The 22,268-nt window shown below is 37.6% G+C and overlaps 1 protein-coding gene across 2 annotated transcripts in view; it reads right to left on the bottom strand.

Moving 5' to 3' along the window:
* The window catches only part of tbck (TBC1 domain containing kinase), a 229,090-nt gene that overhangs the window by 139,208 nt on the left and 67,614 nt on the right, over positions 1-22,268 (bottom strand). For both annotated transcript variants that reach the window (XM_059965386.1, XM_059965385.1), the window contains exons 10-16: positions 21,905-22,053; positions 19,280-19,412; positions 15,903-16,002; positions 14,784-14,833; positions 8,401-8,530; positions 4,828-4,926; positions 647-709 (exon numbers count right to left, since the gene is read on the bottom strand). In XM_059965386.1, the coding sequence (XP_059821369.1) occupies positions 647-709; positions 4,828-4,926; positions 8,401-8,530; positions 14,784-14,833; positions 15,903-16,002; positions 19,280-19,412; positions 21,905-22,053 (724 nt within the window). The remainder of the gene's footprint in view (positions 1-646; positions 710-4,827; positions 4,927-8,400; positions 8,531-14,783; positions 14,834-15,902; positions 16,003-19,279; positions 19,413-21,904; positions 22,054-22,268) is intronic.

Here is a 22,268-nt window from a genome sequence, read left to right as displayed (position 1 = left end):
AAGAGGAAGAACGGCCAGCTAACCAGTTTTCAGTGTTGTTGGTTGGAAGAGATGGACTGAGGAAGGCCAGGTTTATGATCTATTGTTGTTTATACCCCATGATGTAAACAGGATTAGTGGTCTGCTTAAAAATGTGAGATTATGAACAACCTAACATAATGACCAAGATAACCTAAAAGATAGCATCAGTGTTGGACGTACAGCATAAAGTTTATGGCTAATGCTGAACGCATTGGCTTCATTTCCCCACCCCCCCAATAATTACACAAAGAAAATGGCTGGTCATCCAAGACAAATTGGCACATAAGCATAGTTTCATAGTTTGATTAACATGGAGTGTGGGAGTTAGGAAAGTTGGTAAAGAAATAAGGCTGGGCATCGGCAGCATACGCAGAAGCTATCCTTGTATCTATGGATAAAACAGCTGGAGAAATTAAGCTAGAACAATATGTGGATAACATGGAACTTAGTAAGTGTTTTATTGGCAATCTTTAAAATTATATCAGTTAAAACAATGCATAAAATAGACAGTATATTTTGACTAAATGTTCATCGGTCACACACAACATAAAAGAACAACTCTATAAACAATTCTGGCACTAAAGCCTCAAAAGTATGGAAAGTCACCTCAATCCACATTTCTTACCTGTCGATCAGTGGGAATTGGAGTATCTTTATCAATTGCATCGTATTTTGCTTGAATGTCTCCCTGAAAAGGTGAAATGATCAGCTGCATTTAAATAATTAACATTAATACAAAGTTGACACCACCTAACGCTATCAATAAAAGACTTAACTTTGCAGGCAGTGCTCAGTTTTTCCTCAACAACCTGCTGTTCCAATACTGTTTTATTCATGCAAAGAGATAACTTGAATATAAAACATTTCTACTTTTGTTGACCTCATTTCAATTATTTTTCTAAAGAGAGCATAAATTACTGTGATGTATAAAAAGATAAATAGATCTTATAGTGCAGACACTGAGAACATAAAATACTTTTCAAAATAGCCACTACATTAAAATAATAAATGAAGTACAGGATAGGTAAACTCAAAGCACAGATCCATCAGAAGATCTAATTACAGACCTTGTTCTGGTTTGTTAGCACTTGATGGGATCAGTTATTTAAATCCACAAATAATTAATTAAATAAATAGAATGTGTGTGGGGGACAGGGAATTATAAATTAATTGCTTCTCTTACTTAATCTAACTTTGATGTATAAAGTGGTCATGATCACACTTAGATTCACCATCTTTATTAATGACTGAGACTTATAAAATGTAGAAATAGTACACAAAGATGTCATTTGGCCCAGTTTTGTCTGTCCTAACACTATGCCTTGTAGGTTATATATAATGCAGTTTAGAACATATTTTCTTGACTCAATTAGCATATATAATAAACTAAAATGAACTATAAACATGAGAAATTCTGCAGATGTCAAATTCAGAACAACACACTCAGAATACCAAAGAAATTCAACAGATCAGGCAGTATCTGTGGAAACAAATAAACAGTCGATGTACTGATGAAGGATCTTAGCCCGAAATGTTGACTGTACAATCATTTCTATAGATAATAGCTGACCTGCTGAGTCCTCCAGGATTTTGTGTGAGATTGATTTTTACAAATTACATAGTTGTAGATATGAATAAGAATTTCTATTGAATTGAATTAATTTTGTCACTATTCAGGACATTTACAAAGACAGGTGTGTAAAAAGGGCCCGAAGGATCTTTGGGACTCAAATCACCCCAATCACAAATTGTTCCAGCTGCTACCATCTGGGAAACGGTACCGCAGCATAGAAGTCAGGGCCAAGAGGCCCTGGGACAGCTTCATCCACCAGGCCATCAGACTGATTAATTCACGCAGAAATTGTACTTCTATGTTATATTGACTGTCCTGCTGTACATTCTATTTATTATAAATTACTATAAATTACACATTGCACATTTAGACAGAGACGTAACGTAAAGATTTTTACTCCTCATGTATATGAAGGAAGTAAATACTTTACCTCACTAGCATTGCACTATACTGCTGCCAAATTTCACATTTATCAGTGATAAACTACCTGATTCTGAGTCTAATTTCAGGAAAGAAAACATTAAAAGGGATGGTATTTTATATCATCACTGTACTCATACTTTCCAATGATATTAGGCTACAGTTTCTCTTAAATAATTCACAGCTTAGTAATTCCAATCAATGATGTATTTTTCAGAAACGTAGAATCAATTATGCTTTATAGTTTGTTGAATCCCCTTTAATTTTGTTGGCCTGAAAAACTTATAATCTTGAAGATAAGTATTCCTTATGATTTAAAATTGGTTGTAGCTTTAAGGAAAATATTTTATATAGATATTTTGTAGATTGGAATGTCAAAGTCCAGAACTTTTATTAGCAACTACTCTGAGAAGAGTATATGCTATAAATCTGGAAACCAAAATGCACCAGAGAATTGTTGAGGGGGGGGGGGGGACAAGGGGAGGGAAAGAAGAGACACAGAAGAAAATTTGGAACAATAAATAATGATAAGTAATGGTAACACACATAACACAGTCACTTGCAATTTCTCTTCAAGCAGAACTGCTAAAGTTCCTAACAACCTTGAAATCAAGGATAGTGTACTAGTAATGCAAGTTATAACAAGAACCTCACAGCACCTTCTGTGTTATTCCATATTCTAAATATAGCACTGCCTGTTGAATTGTCACCCTTTTTTTTTAAGCCTTTTGTCAGCTGTTTCTCAGTTTGGCAAACTGGAATGCTTCACAAGACGTTGTGCTGATTTATAATGGGAGGAAAACTGCACCATGCAAGAAGAGATATGTTGCTGTGCTGATCAAATCTTTCCAACCCATAAAGTTTAACTAATTAGTTCTGTCAATAAAGAGTCCACAAATAAAATGGCCTTAATATTTCCTATTGTTGGAGAGTTTGTAAAACCCAAATGACTTCTTAAAAAATGTCTTTTCCCTTGTCTAAAAGTAAAACTGAAATCTGCAACTAGATGGTATAGCTTCTATAACATTATAAAAGTTGTCAGTTACTGAGAATGAGTGTTCGCAGTGTGCATCTTGAAGGAAGTCAATTCAAAATATACTTACTAATGGAGATCTGACAATGCATGAGTGGTGTCTAGGTCCAATTATAAGCAAAATTGCAAAGACTGTGGTTAAACCCCAAAAAGATTAAAAAATGCAATTTTTAAACTGTTATGCTTTTCAAAAACAATTTTGACAGGTTAGAGTCACAAAAAAGTTAATAACAGGTTTCACTACAGGTCGGGCCGGAGGCTGCTCTCCATGGGCAGGAGGTAGCACACTATGGGAGGCCACTTGGGCCAGAGGGTGCTCTCCAGGGGACCCCATGTTGGGCAGGAGGTAGCTCGTTATGGGAGGCCACTTGGGCCAGAGGGTGCTCTCCAGGGGACCCCATGTTGGGCAGGAGGTAGCTCGCTATGGGAGGCCACTTGGGCCAGAGGGTGCTCTCCAGGGGACCCCATGTTGGGCAGGAGGTAGCTCGCTATGGGAGGCCACTTGGGCCAGAGGGTGCTCTCCAGGGGACCCCATGTTGGGCAGGAGGTAGCTCGCTATGGGAGGCCACTTGGGCCAGAGGGTGCTCTCCAGGGGACCCCATGTTGGGCAGGAGGTAGCTCGCTATGGGAGGCCACTTGGGCCAGAGGGTGCTCTCCAGGGGAGGCTGTGTCGGGCTGGATGTCGCTCTTCACGGGAGACCGCGTCAGGCTGGAAGCCATATCTTGGCACTTGAAGACCCAACAGAAGGACTGAGCTCAAGCTGTTGCTCTCCTCAATGCTAACGGAGGATGTTTTCATAATTCTGAGACATATGTGATTATTCGTGTGGACTGTAGTTTATGTTGGTCTCCTTCAGTTTTTCTGTGTTTACTTTCTTGTTGCCGATTGGCAGGTGGGTGATGTTACTATTTTTGGGTGAGGGAAGGGTTGGGGGTCTGATGTTATTGTCACTTTTTGCGTGGGAGGGGTTAGGAGTTTGATGTTTTAGCTGTCATGCCTGAGCAGGTGATCTGTTAGCTTTTGTGCAAGACAGCACTTGGGGGTTGCGAGGTTTGTTTCTTTTTCTTCCCCATACGGGAGGGGCTTGATGTCTTTTCTTTCAACGACTACCATGGTTTTACCATGGCTTTTCTGTATTTCCTGGCTACCTGGAAAAGACAAATCTCAGAGTCGTACTCTGCGTTCATACTTTGATAATAAAATGAACCTCTGAACCTTTTAAAAATCTCATTCCTGTATGCACTACAAACCAATCTTTTATTATGTTACATAGTTTCCTACCCTTCTCCCCAAAGTTAAAATGTTTAAATAATTTATAAAAAGTACTGTATAAGGGAAGAGAGCCCAAGTTTAAAATGGGGACACAGTAATTTATTCATATTCTGATCTCTAATGCTGCTCAAGGCAAGACGACACTTGTGGATATGTAACCATTTTTGTTGTCAGAAAGGCACAATTGCAGCCAACTACCTTCATTTAACCTTTACATTTCAACAGTAACCGCTGCCAAATCAGATATTTTTAACTACAGATAAATGAATTTTAAACCATCCACAAGACTGTTACACAATGGACTATATTTGTCATCTGCCAATGCACATAAATAGACACAGGGCAGAAGATTATAGGATTACCATATGATAGCTGTGACATTGGTTCCATGTCTATTCCCTGACTGCAGTAATACTTAAGAACCCATATGGGAATCAGATATATCCCTCATTTAACCTTGTTAAGAAATGTAATGAGGAAAATACTTTTGTAACAACTGGCTCTAACCTCTACTCCAAGTAGTGCAGCCCAGGTCAAACCTCTAACTAATGGAGGAATGTCCACTCTTGCTTCTTTCCAAATTTGATTCTTTTTGTATGGGTAAGCCTGAATAATAGGAAGAAAAGAAAAAAAATCATCAATATCATGCTGTTTCTTCTTTCTTTGTTTCACAATTGAATACTTGTTTCAATCTGCTCCTCCTGATCTCTGGTTGTAAATTCCAAAATATAAAATAATCAAGCTGAAGTGAGCAGAATACATCGCAAACTCAGCAAATTAAGAGTACTTGGATGATGAGCAATTTGAATTCTAATCTTCAACACATACCAGATTAGGAAACCAAGCACCGGATAAGAAACCAAGCAGAGGCCAAGAATCACTCCACAGAACTAGGGCTAATTTGGGCAGGAGAAGAATTTTCCAAAATGGGCAACCAGGAAATTAAGTAACATGAAGGAATAGCCCTTCAATTTGTACAGAAGAACAAATATCCACTTTAATGCAAGCAACACACACAAAATGCTGGTGGAACACAGCAGGCCAGGCAGCATCTATAGTGAGAAGAACTGTCGACGTTTCGGGCCAAGACCCTTTGTCAGGACCCAGAAGTCGGTGCCATCCCCCCAATATCTGCTTGCCAGAAGACAAGCTGCATTATAGACAAGGTATATTAGGGTCTTGGATGTTTTTGTGTGACCATATTTTACTGATGTACTTGCTATTTTATATGTGCATTGTGCTGTGTGTGACAATTGGTACTACGTTTTGCACCTGGGCCCCATAGTAATGCTGTTTCATTTGGCTGCATTCATGGGTATTCATGTATGGTTGAATGACAATTAAACTTGAACTTGATAATAATTGCCAATTGCCAAATTATTTACTTGTCAGTGCTGTGGATAAAGCAAAACTAATTGTTATACCTTACCTTAGAATTCCTGAAGGCATCTGAGGATTCAGCACCTCAGATGCCTTCAGGAATTCTAAGGTTATTGTAAAAAATAAAAACTCATAATGTTGGATGAAAAAAACAAGTGACAATAGTAGCTTCACACACAAAATGCTGGTGGAATGCAGCAGGCCAGGCAGCATCTATAGGACGTACAGTCGACGTTTTGGGCCGAGACCCTTGGGTCTCGGCCCAAAACGTCGACTGTACTTCTTTCTATAGATGCTGCCTGGCCTGCTGCGTTCCACCAGCATTTTGTGTGTGTTACTTGAATTTCCAGCATCTGCAGATTTCCTCGTGTTCGCGACAATGGTAGCTTGGCAGGTTAGCAGGAAACAGAAAGTAAGCATAAATGAGTCTTCTTCTGGTTTGCAATATACAAACCATGCTGTGCCACAGGGATCAGTGGTAGTGCTGCAAATTTTATAATTTAGCCAAATGACTTGGAAGAAAGTATAAAAAAGGTATGTTTGTTTGTTGATTTACTGATGATACCAATCTGGTACAAAAATTAAGCTCCGAAGAGGACTTACGGAGGCCTAGATAGGTAGGTATCCAGATAGATTGATACGTATCAAAGATAGATGAAGAAAGTAGGTAAATGTATGACAAATAGAGAACAATGAAAAATGTGAAATTGCCTTTCCTGGCAGGAAAAAAAATGAGTACCATTTTAGCTAAATGATGAGAGTTGTAAAGCTAGCTCTCGGAAGTCGTGGGATCTGGGTTTTTAAGTACACAATTTACAAAAAGCTATTAAGCAGCTACAGCAAGTATGTTGGAAAGCTAAAATAACATAATGGCTTTTGGAACTTAATACAAAAATAGAGAGATTGTACATTGGTATAGAGGGCACAGGTGAGATCACAGCAGGAGCATGTACATTGTGTTGGTTTTCTTAGTCAAAATGGTAATAAATTGGAAGTAATTCAGAGAACATTTACTCATGCACAGGTAGACTCACAAGGAAAGGTTGAATTGACTAGATTTGAACCTGCTAGTGCTTAGATGGTGAAAAGATATGATTTTAAGCACACCCGGTCTTTAAGGCTTCTGACAGAGTGTGTGTTGAAAATATGCTGCTTAATGTGGCTAAATAGAACCAGGGATCAGTGTTTAAAAATAAGGGATTGCTCATTTATTCCTCAGTGTACTGACAGCCTTTGGAAAACTGCTTCCACAGACCTCCTCCAAAGTCTCTGAATATTTTTAAAGCAGAAATAGCCAGATATTTAATAGGCAAGGGATTGAAGATAACAAGTAGACAGGAAAACATAGTAGAGAGTACAAATGGATTAGCTGCAAATGTATTAAATGGTGGAGCTGTCTCAATGAACCGAGTGCCTTGCTTGTGCTCCTAATCTACCTGCTAGGACGTATCACTATGAAAAAAGCCTGTAGCAAATCGTTGTTAATTCGTGGATTCCATGTCGAATGAAAACTACATTAAAACAAACATTAACAGCAACTTTTGGATTCCTATAATTAATTTCACTCCAGAAATTTCTGTCAGACTTCCTACATTATAAAAATGAGTTGTGATCAGCCACTGTTATTTTCATCACTTATCGTGGGATCTTTTCGAACCCTTAGAATATACAAATTATATTTATTGAAGTGTAGTCAGTATTTCCAAGTCTCTCCTGTTTAGTGAAGTCAAAGGATATGTAAAGAAAAATAAAACATTCACTGATACAGTATAACACTGACACGTCCTCAGAACAGTGACAACGCCAAACCAGTGATTGTAAGTATTGCCACAATTATTATGAGGGCAATAAGAAGCTTAATTTATACCACAACAATAATGAGAAAATAGTGTCTCATTTGTTGGTGGCACATCCCATCCTGTTGTTTGAATATAAGACAGGAAATAAAAGATGAGGAACAACTGCAAGCTTTACAAGGAGTGAATGGCCCAGAAGCTATTAACTAAAGGCAGTCAAAAAAGGACAAAATAAATGTTCATTATATTCAAATATACAAAAGGCAAAATGATTACATTTTCCTCATTAACATCATGATGAAAAATGGCTACTCTCACCCGAAGAAGCTGCCATTGAATGGCTTCTCTCTCTTTGTGCTGTAGGCAATATGACAAAAGCGTCAGATCTAATTTACAGTAAGGCGTAGCATCTGGGCTGGAGTTTTATTTATATTTTGCATGGTTGTAATTTACTGATATCCTATATGTGTTTGCTATCTCCTATGGGCTGGGGGACTAGGCCTTGAGCTGCGGTGTTACCCATTTACAGCCGCCAGGAGAAAGGGGTTGGAGCTGGTGCACTCCACCTGGGGCAGTGTAGCATTGTATCCAGGTTGGAGTTGGTGTTGCTCGCCCCCCCCCCCCCCCACCCCCGAATATTCACTCAGCCGGAGGCCAGCTCTGTTGTGGTCGTTTGCAGATCTCTGCGGTACTCGATGGCTCAAGTTTGGACTCTTTATTGCATGGCTGTATCTTCCTACCTCATTTGTGCTACGTGCATTTTGTGCTGTGTGTGACTGTTGGTATTGTGCTTTGCACCTTGGCCACAGAGTAATATTGTCTCACTTCGCTGTATGCATGCGTATTGATGAATGACTAAATGACAATAAAACTTGAATTGAATAGAATAGTACTTGAATCTCACCTTTAGAAGCCTGTCAAAGAGTATAATTCGGTGTAGCTGGTATTCCGTATCTTTCTCTCGTATAATGAGAGGCAGTGAAGCTGCAGCAGAAAGGTCTTGGTTGCTGTTGGAAGGTGATATAGTTGACTGCCTTAAAAATGAAAGAGAAAAGAATGTATAACATTTTGGAAAAATACTGCATTCTAATAGGATAAGGCAAGACTAACAGGAGGCATCTTTGAGTTGACTAGCCTAACCCGTAAAGTAATGCAACATCTAATATAACTAAAACAAAACTAGAACTTCAGTGAAAATGGATCCAGCTTGGATTTATTGAGAACAAAGCCAATTTAAATTATATCCTGTGAGCTAATTGTGGTTTTCTAGTTTTGAGAAATAGGCTCACAAATTCTATGCAACTACCTGAATTCTTTCTTTTCTGTGTTTATTCCATGTGAATCCTGGTAGCCTGGAGGTATGCACTGGCTGCTCTCTAGTCAGAAAAAAATCCCAAACTGGAACATCAAGACTTATTAATGTGAGCAGATTGAGTTAGATGTAAATTAATATGCACAATAAATTTTAGTTATTTTGGCCAGTGTACATCCATGCTATGCTTCTATACAGCCAATTAGGACAGCAAAATTGTGACTAGATTAAAGAATCTTGTTGAAAAACAAGCATTTCATTAACTCATACTTCTCATTCATTGTCATTGTCTGACAAAACACAATTACATGCAACTTTGTCATGTTATTAGTAAATTACTATAAATATAGTTATCCCTCTTAAAAGCAGTTTCATGTCATGTTGCTAAACAAGTATTTAAAATACACTACTGTAAGTGTTTCAACGTTTGATGGAATTATCATAGTTAAAAAAACCCACCACTAATACAAATTAACCTGGTACTATTGCACCTTCAGTTTGCCACCAAGATAACTAAATGATACCTACAATCCTCATCATGAAATTCTCCTGCTGTAGCGTAGAGGATAATATTGCAGCAAGGAAACAGGTCCTTTGTCCTAAATAATCCATAACCCATGGTGCCCAGCTAAGTTGGTCCTGTTTGCCCAGATTTGGCCCATATTGCTTTAAACCCCTCCTATCCTTATACTTACCCAAATATCTCTTAAGTGCTATTAGTTTATCTGCCTTAACCACTTTTTCCTGCAGCTTTTTGGATATAGGCATCACTCTCTTCAGGAAGATCTTGCCCCTCAGGTAGCTTTTAAATCTTAAACCTATGTTCTCTAGTTTTTAATTCCCCTTCTCTGGGAAAAATAATCACCCTATCTATACCCCTCGTGTTTTTTACACCTCTGTTAAGTCACCCACAACTCTTACAGTATGTTCCAATGAGTCAAGTCCTAGCCTGCACAACCTTTCCCTGGACAGCAAGACCTCAAATCCTGGCAGCGCTATCATACCAAGCTTTTATCAAATCATATCTGCTCAACTGTTTCAATTTTTATATGTAACTAATCTTCCACACATAATTTAAAATAGTCCATTAAAAGTCGACAAACAGAGGAACATGGTCATCTCTTTGCATGGAGGTTATTACATGAAATGCGAGCTTATCCAACTCACTGATATTTAAACAAACAGGAGCTACTAAAGAGAACTATATTCCAACTGAGTTGAGAGAGGTTTGACTGCACACAGCACCATGACTTTGATCAAGCTACTGCTTGTAACTCTATTTTAGCTTTTTAAGACTCATAATACAGGTCATAAAATGTTTGCTCTCTGTATAGAATATGCAATGGAGAACAGTGAACAAGTTTTTATTCACACAGTCCTTGCATACCAGGGATTATCCATCAAAATAAAAAACATATTTTTAAGAGAATTGCCTGAAAAGGCAATGACATCAGTGTATGTGTGGACACCTCAAGTGATCTCCTGTGGGTGTCGATGAAGCCAGCGTAGCCTGTGATGCACCAGAAGAAAAGCCTACCAAACTTAGTCGGGAATTCAGTTAAATTGATGGGTTATGGCAGTTATTGATAGGGAAAAGGCAGATGAATAGCAGGACAGACAGTCCAAATCCATCAGAATGGATTAATCTATATGTACTGAAATCTCTTGAATGTTTGCTGTTCCAGGCCAATATATGACTGTGAAAGAACATAGAATACAGTACTAAAGGGGGGAACTTTACATGCTTTAGTAACAGAAAAGATTCTGCAGAGTATGGAAATCTTCAACATATGCAAAGTGCTGGAGGAACTCAGCAACTCAGACAGCATCTATGAAAGGAAATAAACAGTCAGTATTTCAGGTTGAGGAGCGTCTTGTTCCAAAACATTGATTTTTCATTCCCCTCCATAGATGTTGTGTGACTCGCTGAGTTCCTGTAACATATTGTGTGTTATGCTCAATAGTCATTTGTTTATTTTCCATGTCTCTAAAGAAAATATTACAAAATTGCATACACAGATGCAGGTTACCAGTTGCAGGTCCAGATGTTAATAATGAATCTGATAAAATCTGTTATCAGTTTTAGAAATGGATGATTGTTAACCACAGGGCATACAGCCTGATCATTACTAAGTGTAAAATTATCAATTGAAGTGCACGTTAACTACTGAATCTCCATTGAAAACCAGCTTATCTCTGTAAATTCATAGTACAGTGTGCCACGTCATTTCTTTGGTCACCCATCTCCAAACATGTCTGAAACATTAAAAGCATTGCATTTCAAAAGCTGTTTGGAGTACCAAAGATTAGTTCATAATTATTAAAATTCCTGCATTTTAAAAATTTAATTGTCAGAATCATATTCAGGTTTATTACCATTGACATATGTTATTAAATTTGTTGATTTGTCAATTATCATAGAATGCCACCTCATTTTACAATCATCTCTATCTGTTCCTGTTCCTAGTTGCAGTTGGCATTTTCAATTAAAATTTATTCCATGTATAGTACATAACATTTGCAATGGTAAATTATATGAAAACGTATGAACAGATTTTTATACCCAATTCAGCTTTCCTTGTCATTCTTGGAATCATGGCAGATCCAAGGAAATTCCTCTAAACTTAATTCTGAAGCAAGCAGTCTGACAGCAAAAAAATAAACTTTATATAAACCTTAAACTAAAAATAGACAGAAAATGAAATTGTGCAAGGTACAATCTCAGAACATCCAGGTGGATGGCAAATATTATAATTTGTTGGCATGGCTAAAATTTATATTTAAAGTTACAATCTTTATAAAGTTCAATTACAAATTTTCCCCCCAAAATTATCCATTTAAAAGGGATGAGATGCTGGAATGTCTCTAATCAAATTATGGATATTAACTGTATCTTCTGACAGATGTGAGATGTTAGACCAGGATGTCATGAACATGCCTGTATAGAGATTTTCCTGAAACAGGGAGAAAGAAAAATCACTTCCATTATTCAAATGCCACTGACAGATTGTCTGCAAATCATGTTGGAAATACCCCACCATTTTGTTAGCAGTTTTGCAGACAGAATAAACATTTCTGGTCATAGGCACCTTATCAGTACTGGAAAAGTGAAAAATCAAGCATTGAAGGTGAACGCATGAAACTCCTATCACAATTTATGCAGTTCATTGCTGTCAGTGTTCATTTCAATATGATTGTCAGATTTCAGAGTTCAGAGGAATGTGAATTTACTCAGACAAGCCATGTTTCCAAGAGTTATCCTGAAAAGTTGAGCATAGATTTGGATACAGAGTTGTGGAGTGAGAGGGTTAGGTGAAGAGAAAGAGGGCATGTCTTTTGGGATGGATATTTCTCTGAAATAAATCATTCACGTCCTAAAGCGTTATCTAATTGTCTGAACACAGAAAATGCTGGAAATATTCAGCAGGTCACTCAGCATCTATATATAGAATATCAAAATATATATTTCAGAATAGATGATCCTGCACTGCACTTAGAAGAGTGAGAGAAAAACAATCAAGTGGAAATTAGGTATCATCCTTGCAGATTAAACAAATATGCTCAACCACTTCAAGTATGCTTTCTTCCTCGCATATCCAGTTCTGATGAAAGGTCATTGTTCTAAAATATCAACTCTGTTCCTCTCTGCATAGATGCAATTTGATTTGTTGAGTATCTCTGGCATTTTGTTCCAGATTTTCAGTATCTACTGTATTTTTGCTTTAATCCCCTTTCACTCACCCTGCAGCATCTACTTGAAGTACTGCCTTTCCAGCTTTCTCTGTCTTCATTCAGATTTTAATCTGTAGCAGTTTGCTTTTTTGTTTGAAATATTAAATATTAAACAAGTGAATAAATTAATGTTTAGAGTTGAACATCTTTGTCTTGATGGTAGCAAGAACCCTAAAAATCAATCCTGCATTTTCTTTCTTTACAGCTTCTGACAGATCGGTAGTGAAACGTGTGTTTCGATAATTGAATACATGTTACATGCAGCATGACCATACGTCTCGCAGAATCTAAAACATACCGTAGGAAATTGTAAGGATCAGGGTAATAGCTTTATTTCTTTATTAAATAGCTTATAATGGTTGGAGCCAATGACACGCATATTTTTCTCACGAAATGAATATCTAGTGCAATGCAACTATAGAATATGAGGCTGGTCTGGCAGATAAGGTGAAATAGAACCCCAAAGGCTTCTACAGCTCTATTAGGAGCATAAAAATAGCAAGGGACAAAATTAGTCCTATTGGTAGTCTTCTATGCAGGAGCTGAAAGAGATGGGGGATATCTTAAAATAATTCATTACATCTGTATTTACTCTGGAAACAGACACAGATTCTATAGGAATAGGAATAAGAGTAGTGAGATCACGGATCATATCCAGATTACAGAGGAGTAGGTGCTTGCTATCTTGAGGAAAATTAGGGTGGATAAATCCCCAGGGCTTGATGAGGTGTCCCTCTGAACCTTGTGTAAGTCTAGTGCAGAAACTGTAGCAGAGATACTTAAAATATTTTTAGCCACGGGTGAGGTGCCAGAAGACAGGAGGATAACTAGTGTGGTTCCGCTGTTCAAGAAAGGCAGTGAGAATAAGCTGGGAAATTTAGACCAGTGAACCGAACATCAGTTGTAGGAGAAATATTAGAAGGTATTATAAGGGCTAGGGTACGAAAATCGGGGCGTAGTGACCGTGAGAAAGGTTATCAAAGCTTGCAAAGTGATCTGGACCAACTGAAAAATGGAAGTTGGAATTTTAATGCAGTCAAGTGTAAGGTGGAGGACAAAAAGGGTAAGACTTACACAGCGAAAGGTAGGGCACTGAGGTGTGTGGTAGAACAAAGGGATATGGGAATAAAGATCCAAAATTCTTTGAAAATGGCATCACAGCAAGATGGGGTCTTAAAGTGAGCTTTTGCCACAATGGCCTTTATAAATCATAGGTTGAATACGTTAAGACTTTATTCTCTGGAGTGAAGGAGAATGGGGGTAGATCTTATAGTGGTATATGAAATTATGTAGGGTATAGATAGGTTGAATGCATGCAGGTTTCTTCCCCCACAAGGCTGGCAAGAACAGAACTAGAGATCATAGATTTAGAGTGAAAGGTGAAATATGTAAGGGGAATCTGAGGGGAAACAATCTGAGGATGTAATGCTGAGGCTTTATAAAGCATTGGCCAGACCGCACTTAAGAATATTATGGGCAGTTTTGGGCCCATTATCCAAGACGTGCTGATGTTGGAGAGGGACCAGAGGAGGTTCACGAGAATGATTCGAGGAATGGAAGGGTTAATGCATGAGGAGTATATGATGGCCCTGGGCCTGTACTCACAGGAATTTAGTCAGAGGGTAGTGAATCTGTGGAGGCCAAGTTATTGGGTACGCTTAAAGCAAAATTAACAGATTCTTGATTAATCAAGGTGCCAAAGGTTACACAGAGAATGCAGGAGAATGGGGATGAGAGGGATAATAAATCTGAGATGATGGAATGGCGGAGTAGACTTAATGGGTCGGTCTTATGGTTTTATATGCAGATTCAATTCTAACGTTTAAGAGCAGCTTATATTGGTACATGGATGAGAAAAGAATGAAAGGGCTATGGTCTGGGTGCAGATAAATGGTACACACCAGATGGGCCAAAGGGCCTGTTTCTGCATTGTAATACACTATGACTCTACAGAATTGACATAAAGTTGAGTTTTAAATATAGAATTAGATGAGTTAAAGCAACTCAAAAACTCATTTAAAAATTTATCACTTCTTCAAATCCAGCTCCTCCATCTTCCGAAATCTTCAGATCATAGCAGATCTCTGGTCCATAATGCAGTCCTATAAACTTCAACTTCCCACTATAGCAGTGAGATACACATTTCCACAGATGACTAAGGTTTAGTTCTGTGTTTTTGAAATCACTTGAAATGCCGACTAAATAATAACTTGTTTCAGAATCAATTAATCAACAGGACTCACTCATCTTCCAGCAAGGGATAAAATGCTTCTCCAGCAACATCTTTCAATCTCTAGAAAAGAAGAAATTAAAAACTCAACTTACATATTAAAATGACAAGCCAGTCTCATATGCAAATAAATGAATGGTAAATCAGAAAAGGTTTACATGTAGGCTTCTACCATGAACTTAAGAGAATATTAGTCAGAACAGTGGATAACCTGAAGATTAAGAATATAAATGAGAGTGGAAATGGGAAGTGCACCGATTCTCATTTATTAATCTCAGTTTATTCAGGGAGGCAATAACAAAATTATTTTGACAGTAACTATTAAACTTAGAAATGTATTAAGCTCAATGCTACAATCAATAAATCTCTTATTGTTATAGCACATCTTGTGTTCCAAATGCAGATTTTAGAAGGAAATAGTCAAAGCTAAGCAGAAGTGTGTGTGTGTGTGTGTGTGTGTGTGTGTGTGTGTGTGTGTGTGTGTGGTGGAAGTGTGTGTGTGTGTGTGTGTGTGTGTGTGTGTGTGTGGTGGAAGTGTGTGTGGTGGAAGTGTGTGTGTGTGTGTGTGTGTGTGTGTGTGTGTGTGGTGGAAGTGTGTGTGGTGGAAGTGTGTGTGGTGGAAGTGTGTGTGTGTGTGTGTGTGTGTGTGTGTGTGTGTGTGTGTGGTGGAAGTGTGGAAAAGCAATGAGAAATTAAAGGCAAGATGAAAGATCAGTAGTGTGGTGGGCAAGCAAGGGCATAGTAAGGCACAGCTAAAGTGTCAGAGGACTGAGATCACTGACAGAGGATAAACAAAGTCAATGATTTGAAAATTGGAATAAAAGACCATTAATAAGCACCTAAAGTTAACATACTAGACAGAAAGGGAAAGTTTATATGAGGTAAATTTATGTTGCGATGCAAGGATAGGATTCTGAGCTCTGAATAAAATAGCTCCTAGTCCATGCTACAGAGTTCATTGTGATCTCATTCAAGCACAATATTTTTATCCACTGAATGTTTCTACAAAACTTTGAAAATCACCAATAAACCAAGTTTTTACTTAATTATTACATTGTTTATCTTTAGTCTTGTATTAGTCACTGATGCACAAGGGTTTAATTATTAAAGAGTTATTATTTTTATCACTTACATTCTTAAGTTGACATAATGACAACATCAATGTAGTGTCATCAAGCAGGAAACTTCTGTCTCTTACTTGTCCAAAGCTTTCTCCATCTTCTAAGATGAAACTTAAAACACAAGGAAAATTTGAATTGTTATTAGTTATTCCATAATCAGTAACTGAGTGTACTGCAGAGACATCTATGCACTGACTGGTAGAAATGGATTCACAGACTTTGTTAAAGTTGTTCCTAAAACTATAATGCAACACCCAAAGTTATACACAGAAAAAAAAACAAAATTCTTTAAGGACACTTCAGTTCATTATGTAACAAATGCTTTGGCTAGGCAATTTATTAGTTTATCAGTAGCATGATGAAACACCAATTAGTTCACTAGGGACCCAGGTGTGATCCTGACCTTTTGTGATATTTATCTATTCTCCCTGTTGCAGCCTGGGTTTCTTCCCAAAGATAACGGAAGTTAAATGGCTGATGTAAATTGCCTCTTAATGAGTCTAAAGGCAGAATCATCAAAAGAGGAAGCTTCTACTGCAAAACTGTATTGGCATCCACCATCTGCCCTGATAGCACATTCCAGGCACCTGCTACCCTCTGCAAGACAAAAACCTACTTTAAAAAGTCCTCCTCTCACCTTAAGGCTATGCCTTCTAGTCTTTAACATTTCCACCACGGAAAATAGACTGACTATCCACCCCATGAATCTTATAACTTTATGTTATTCTATCAGGTCCCTCCTCAACCTCTGATGCTTCAGAAAAAGAACAATCCAAAGTTGTCCAACCTCTATTAATAGTTGTTACATTCCAATGCAGACAGCATCTTGATGTAACACTTGTCCAAAGCCTCCACACCTTTCCTATAATGTGGTGACCAGAACTGTATTAAATATTCCTAAATGTGGTCAAATCATAGTTTTGTATTGCTGCAGTGTGGTTTTCCAACAAAGCCCAAACCAAAGGAGGCGAAGCATACTACGTGTCTTCTTCACCACTATATCCACTTGGCTTGCCAACCTCAAGGAGTTATAAACTTGCACCTTGGGATTTCTCTTGCACATCAATACTCTGAAGGTCCTGTACACTTTCTTCTTACAATTGATCTCCCCAAATGTATCACTTAACACCTGTTCAGATTAAGCTCCATTTACTATTTTTCCGTTCAAATGTCATGATCCTGTTGTTTCCTCTAACAACCTTCCTCATAATCCACAACTTCATCTATTTTTGAGTTGGCTGCAAACTTATGAAGCAGACCACTTTCTTTTCATCCCTATCATTGATACATATTACAAACAATAGAGATCCCAACATTAATTCTTGTGGAATACCACTGCTCACGAACTTCCAGTGAGAAAATCATGTTTCCACTATAATCACAACTATTAAATTTAAGAGACTACTAGACAGGTATATGGAGGAATTTAAGGTGGAGGGTTATATGGAAGGCAGGGTTTAAGAGTCAGAACAACATTGTGGGCCGAATGGCCTGTACTGTGCTGCATTTTTCTACATTTTTCTATGTTTCTAAAATTTAAATTAAGAAATCTACAATTACTTAAAACACTTCAAAATGCTTTTAAATAATTGAAAGCATTACTGCAAAGAAATACATTTTTTCAAAGTACAAAGTGTACCTACTCCTATTCTTATATCATCGTGGACATAAAATTTCTAGTCAATGAATATGCTTACAGATTCTTGACTGAATATAACCTGACACAGGATCCCTGAACAGTGTAAGTGCTGCAGAATTTCAGCAAATTTGTGTTCTGCATCTGAGCTCCACATGAGTTTAGCAGTGATTCAACAGATACACTAAGTCCTTAACTTGGTTCTAATTATGGACTAAATCCCAGCAGTCTGCCCCAAGTTTGCCAGCAATTTCCTGCATGATCCTGCATGAGTACTTTGCTCTCTGTGAACACTCCATCTAAATTCCTGCAATGTTTTCACAGGCACACAAGCACGTTTCATCTCTGAAGTACGATGATGCCAAATATGACTGATTTATTTCAGTTCATCTTTTCATATTTCTATTATAAATTCCTGCTTTAATATTTTTAATAGAATCTGCCTTGTTAAATAATTATCACAGCCGGCTACAGCTAAGATATCAGAATCTGAATTCTAATTAGCAATATATACAAGTGCCATCTAATAGCTTTAGCCAGCTATGATAAAGATATTAAAGGTATTAAATGACATTGAACAAAAATGGTAAATACACTCAGTGGCCCCTTCATTAGGAAGATCTGTTTAATAATTTAAATATCTAATCAGCCTATCATGAAGCAGCAACTCAATGCATAATAACATGCTTGCATGGTCAAGAGGTTCAGTTGTAGTTCAGACTGAATATCAAAATGAGGAAGAAATGTGTTGGTGCCAGATGGTGGGTGGGGGGGTGGTTTGAGTATCTCAGAAACTGCTGATCTCCATAGATATGCATGTACAATGGTGCGAGAAACAAAAAGCATCCCGGGAATGGCAGTTCTCTAGGCGAACACACCTTGCTAGTGAGAGAGGTCAGAGGATAGTGGCCAGGCTGAAAGGTAGGTGACAATAACTCAATTAACCACATGTTACAACAGTGGTGTGCAGAAGAGCATCTCTGAACACACAACATGTCGAATGTTGAAGTGGATGGGCTACAGCAGAAGACCGTTAGTACTTAGTAGCCACTTTAGGGTACCCAATAAAGTAGCCATGAAGTGTATGCTTGCGAAGACTGTGTGGTTGAAGGAATGCCTCCGTTACCAGAAGTATGTTAAATACAACAAGACAAGCTTACACACATTATTTCCATTATAAATGCATCCAGGTACATTTGCAATAAAAACAGATGTAAAGATTTTCAAGATGCACATTGAACTGTATCAGCAAGATAATTGCCCACTCTTATCAATGTTTTGTCAAAATGTGCTCCATTTGTTCTTCACTCAATAGACATGTAAGAGATATCTGCTTTTTCTTTACCTTTGTGTAGTTTTATTTGAAAAATTTCTAAACTATCTGATTAAAGACTTAGTCAGTGATCATCAGTTCATCCTCAAATTGCACTCAAGAGCTGGGTTAATCTGCAGTCATCAACCAGAAGCATTAACTTTGTATGCAATTTTCCACAGGTACATAGTGATCCCCTGAATGGTTTTAATAATTTCTGAATTATTTTAAGTTGGATGTTTCATTTATATAACCTTGCCAATTCAAATTTTTAAGACAAGGATAGTTACGTAATTTGAGCACTGCAAATGTGTAGATGCTAAATTACATAACTAATCTGTAATTGTCCGATCAGTTTTTTACAATACAGTACAAAGTGGACGCTACTAACAAACACAACACTGGAGGAACTTAGTGACAAGAGCAATTTGCTGACTTACTTTGACAATGTGCAAATAGGTGGTTTAGAACGAATGATTCCTTTGCTTGCGAGTTCTTTTTCCAAGTCGCCTCCAGCCAAACACCATAGATAATAGACTTCATTAATAGTTCTTTCTGATAGATATTCTTCTTCTTCATAAATAAAAAACAATAATCACTGTGAATAATTTTCTCATTTGACTTCATTTCAATTGTTACACAACCAAAATTGTCATTGAGCAAAATTACTTCAACTTGAAATTTTGATTTCAATGGCAATAACAATAAGAACTACCATAACAATGAGAGATCGTGTATTTTGAAAGGATGCAAGGGCAGTGTAACTTTTCATTTTACCTATGCTATGTTACAATGGTTAAATTGGGCCTAGGTTCTACTGTTATATTCTTTACTGGAATATTATCTACCTGATTCTTTAATCATCTGAAATTAGACCACCAATTAGAAATATGTTCGCTTGCAAAGGAGTCCAGAACAATGGGGACTAACAGATATGTCAGGAAAGAACTCCTTCACAGCAAGCCTCGCATTCTTTGGGTCATGAAGTTATCTGAAGTTATGATACAAAAAATACATTATCCAACTGAATGCCAGATTGGGTTTGAGGGACTAAATTCTCCTCCAGTAACTTCGTGACGCACTTAAGTCCATAGGAAGTATGAACAAGTGTAGGTAATTTGGCTTCTTAAACTACTCCAGTATCCAGTAAGATTATGGCTGATCCAACATTCCTAAAGTCTATTTTTCTGACCTTTCCTATAATGCTTAATACTTTACTAATTAGAAATCCATTTATCTCAGCCTTAAATAATCCAAGGATCCTGCCTCCACAGCTTACTATGACAATAAGTTCCAAAGACACTCAATCTCCTGGGAGATGAAATTCTTCCACATCTCGTTCTTAATGATTCTTAATGGGCACCATCTTATTTTGGTTTCTGGAATCTTCTTGAAGAAGTCTCTCAATGTATGTTCTGTTTCACCCTTAATAATCTTGTAGGTTTCATTAAGATTGCTTCTCATGATTTTAAACTCCAATGAGTAGAGTCCCAATATGTTCAGCCTTTCCTCAGAGGACAATCACTCTCTGTATCAGTGATCACATCACCAAACCTTCATTTCCAATGAATAGGTGTAACAAAATTGTTCAGATTACTCTAGAGATAGTTTCATCAGCACTTCGTATAGCTACAGGAAGATTTCCCATTTTAATTAGGCAAAGCCCTTGAAATGAAGGCTAGCATTCTAAAAGCCTTCCCTTTTACCTAACGCACTTCTGTGGTAGCTTCTTCTGTTTCGTACTAAATCTATTTATGCTGAAGCATGCAGTCCTCATTGAAAAGGTTATGTAAAATTATGTCATTCAACATTCCAAAAGGAAACGTACTAAGCTTTACACTTCCATTGGCAGATCGGTTACTAATTAAAGGACACAGAGTTGAGGTATTTGACAAAAGAACCAACCAGAGGGCAATGATGGAAGTTTTTTCTTTCATGAAGTTATGATGATCTGGAATGGTCTACCCTTAAGGGTGTTGGGGATGGATTCAAATAGCAATTAGATAAATACTCCAACGGAGGCAAAATATAAGCTTGACGGATAAAGTATGGGCTGGGCATTGTAATTAGTTGTACAGCTTTTTTAAACAACTGTTGCAAATATGATGGGCCATATCATTTGCAATATTTCGTGATTTACTTCATTTATATTTGATCAATTACTTTCTATAGCCAACAACAGCATGTTGCACAAACGTTAAACATAAAATATAGCTGATGATTTACTTACTTTAGCACCAGGCACCTATACCTCAGCTTAATGACAAAAGGTTACAGCCTAAGTTTGTATCATGCTCTCCACTGATGTTGCTCAATTTACTGAATCTTTCTAGCATACCCTGACTTCATTTCAAATTTCTCTGTACTGACAACAAACATCATTTACGTGATAATTGAACAAATCAACTATTTGAGAACCAACTTGTATTAAAAACTAGATAGAAGCTGTGAAGAAGTGTGTAGTGCTACAGACTGTCTTCAGTTATATATTCTCAGCAGTGAGCTTGAGAATCATATTCCATCTAATCTGAGACAGGAAATTATTGAGCCCATGACTAGAAAAGGGTGATGTAACTGGAAAAGTGCTCAAGAAAGATTAGTTTGGCTACATCTGCCAAATTGATGGACAGAAAAACAGATACAAAACTAAAGGGAGAAATCATCTCTTGCAATGGATTATAGTGTAATTTATGCTTAATTCAGAAACCATACCCTTGAAGGGAGGTCTGCTTGTTTTGGGTCCAATATCCACAAAGCCATGAGGGTATCACTAGCACTTAACCAGGCAATTCAATATCATGAAAAGTCACAACGTATAATTTAGTACGTCATAGAATTCTGTACCAATTGTTCCTTTAACGGTACCTATCGCTTAAAGAGCCAGTTATAGAATCCTGCATTGATGGTTCAGGTAGATGCTTAATAACCAGTAAAAAGATCTTCAGAAGGTTTACAGATTCTGAGAGATAACTGCTACAGATCGTGTTAGTTACCTCTTAGTACATATTGTCCAACTTAGCTAACATCAGAGTATGGCATAGAAATAATTTCCAAAGATTCCTCACCTTTGCAGAATGCTTCCAAGTTATCAGGGATGCTCAGATCAGCACAACGTAGAGAAGAGGAGAAGAGGCCATCAGGTTTGCGGAAGGGTGTGTACAAGGCAGAAACTTCACTGAATAAGCTATCTTTCAACAGTTCAGCTGGAGTAGGCCTGCCAGGCAAACAGATTCAGAACACATCAGCATTAATCCAACAGGATCACAACACTTATGTGATCATTAGCTCAGGAAAGTATGTTTTGGAGAGCAACTTGCATAAATGGACATCCAATGCAAATGTAATAATTAACTATGCAACAGAGCAACTTTAACAAGTGTTTTGACTGCTCTTACTTCAAGTGAATGTGTTTCATTAACTAGGAATGCC

This window comes from Hypanus sabinus, chromosome 3 (genome assembly GCF_030144855.1).
Source record: "Hypanus sabinus isolate sHypSab1 chromosome 3, sHypSab1.hap1, whole genome shotgun sequence".
NCBI lineage: Eukaryota > Metazoa > Chordata > Chondrichthyes > Myliobatiformes > Dasyatidae > Hypanus > Hypanus sabinus.
This window is presented reverse-complemented; position numbering and strand designations above follow the sequence as displayed.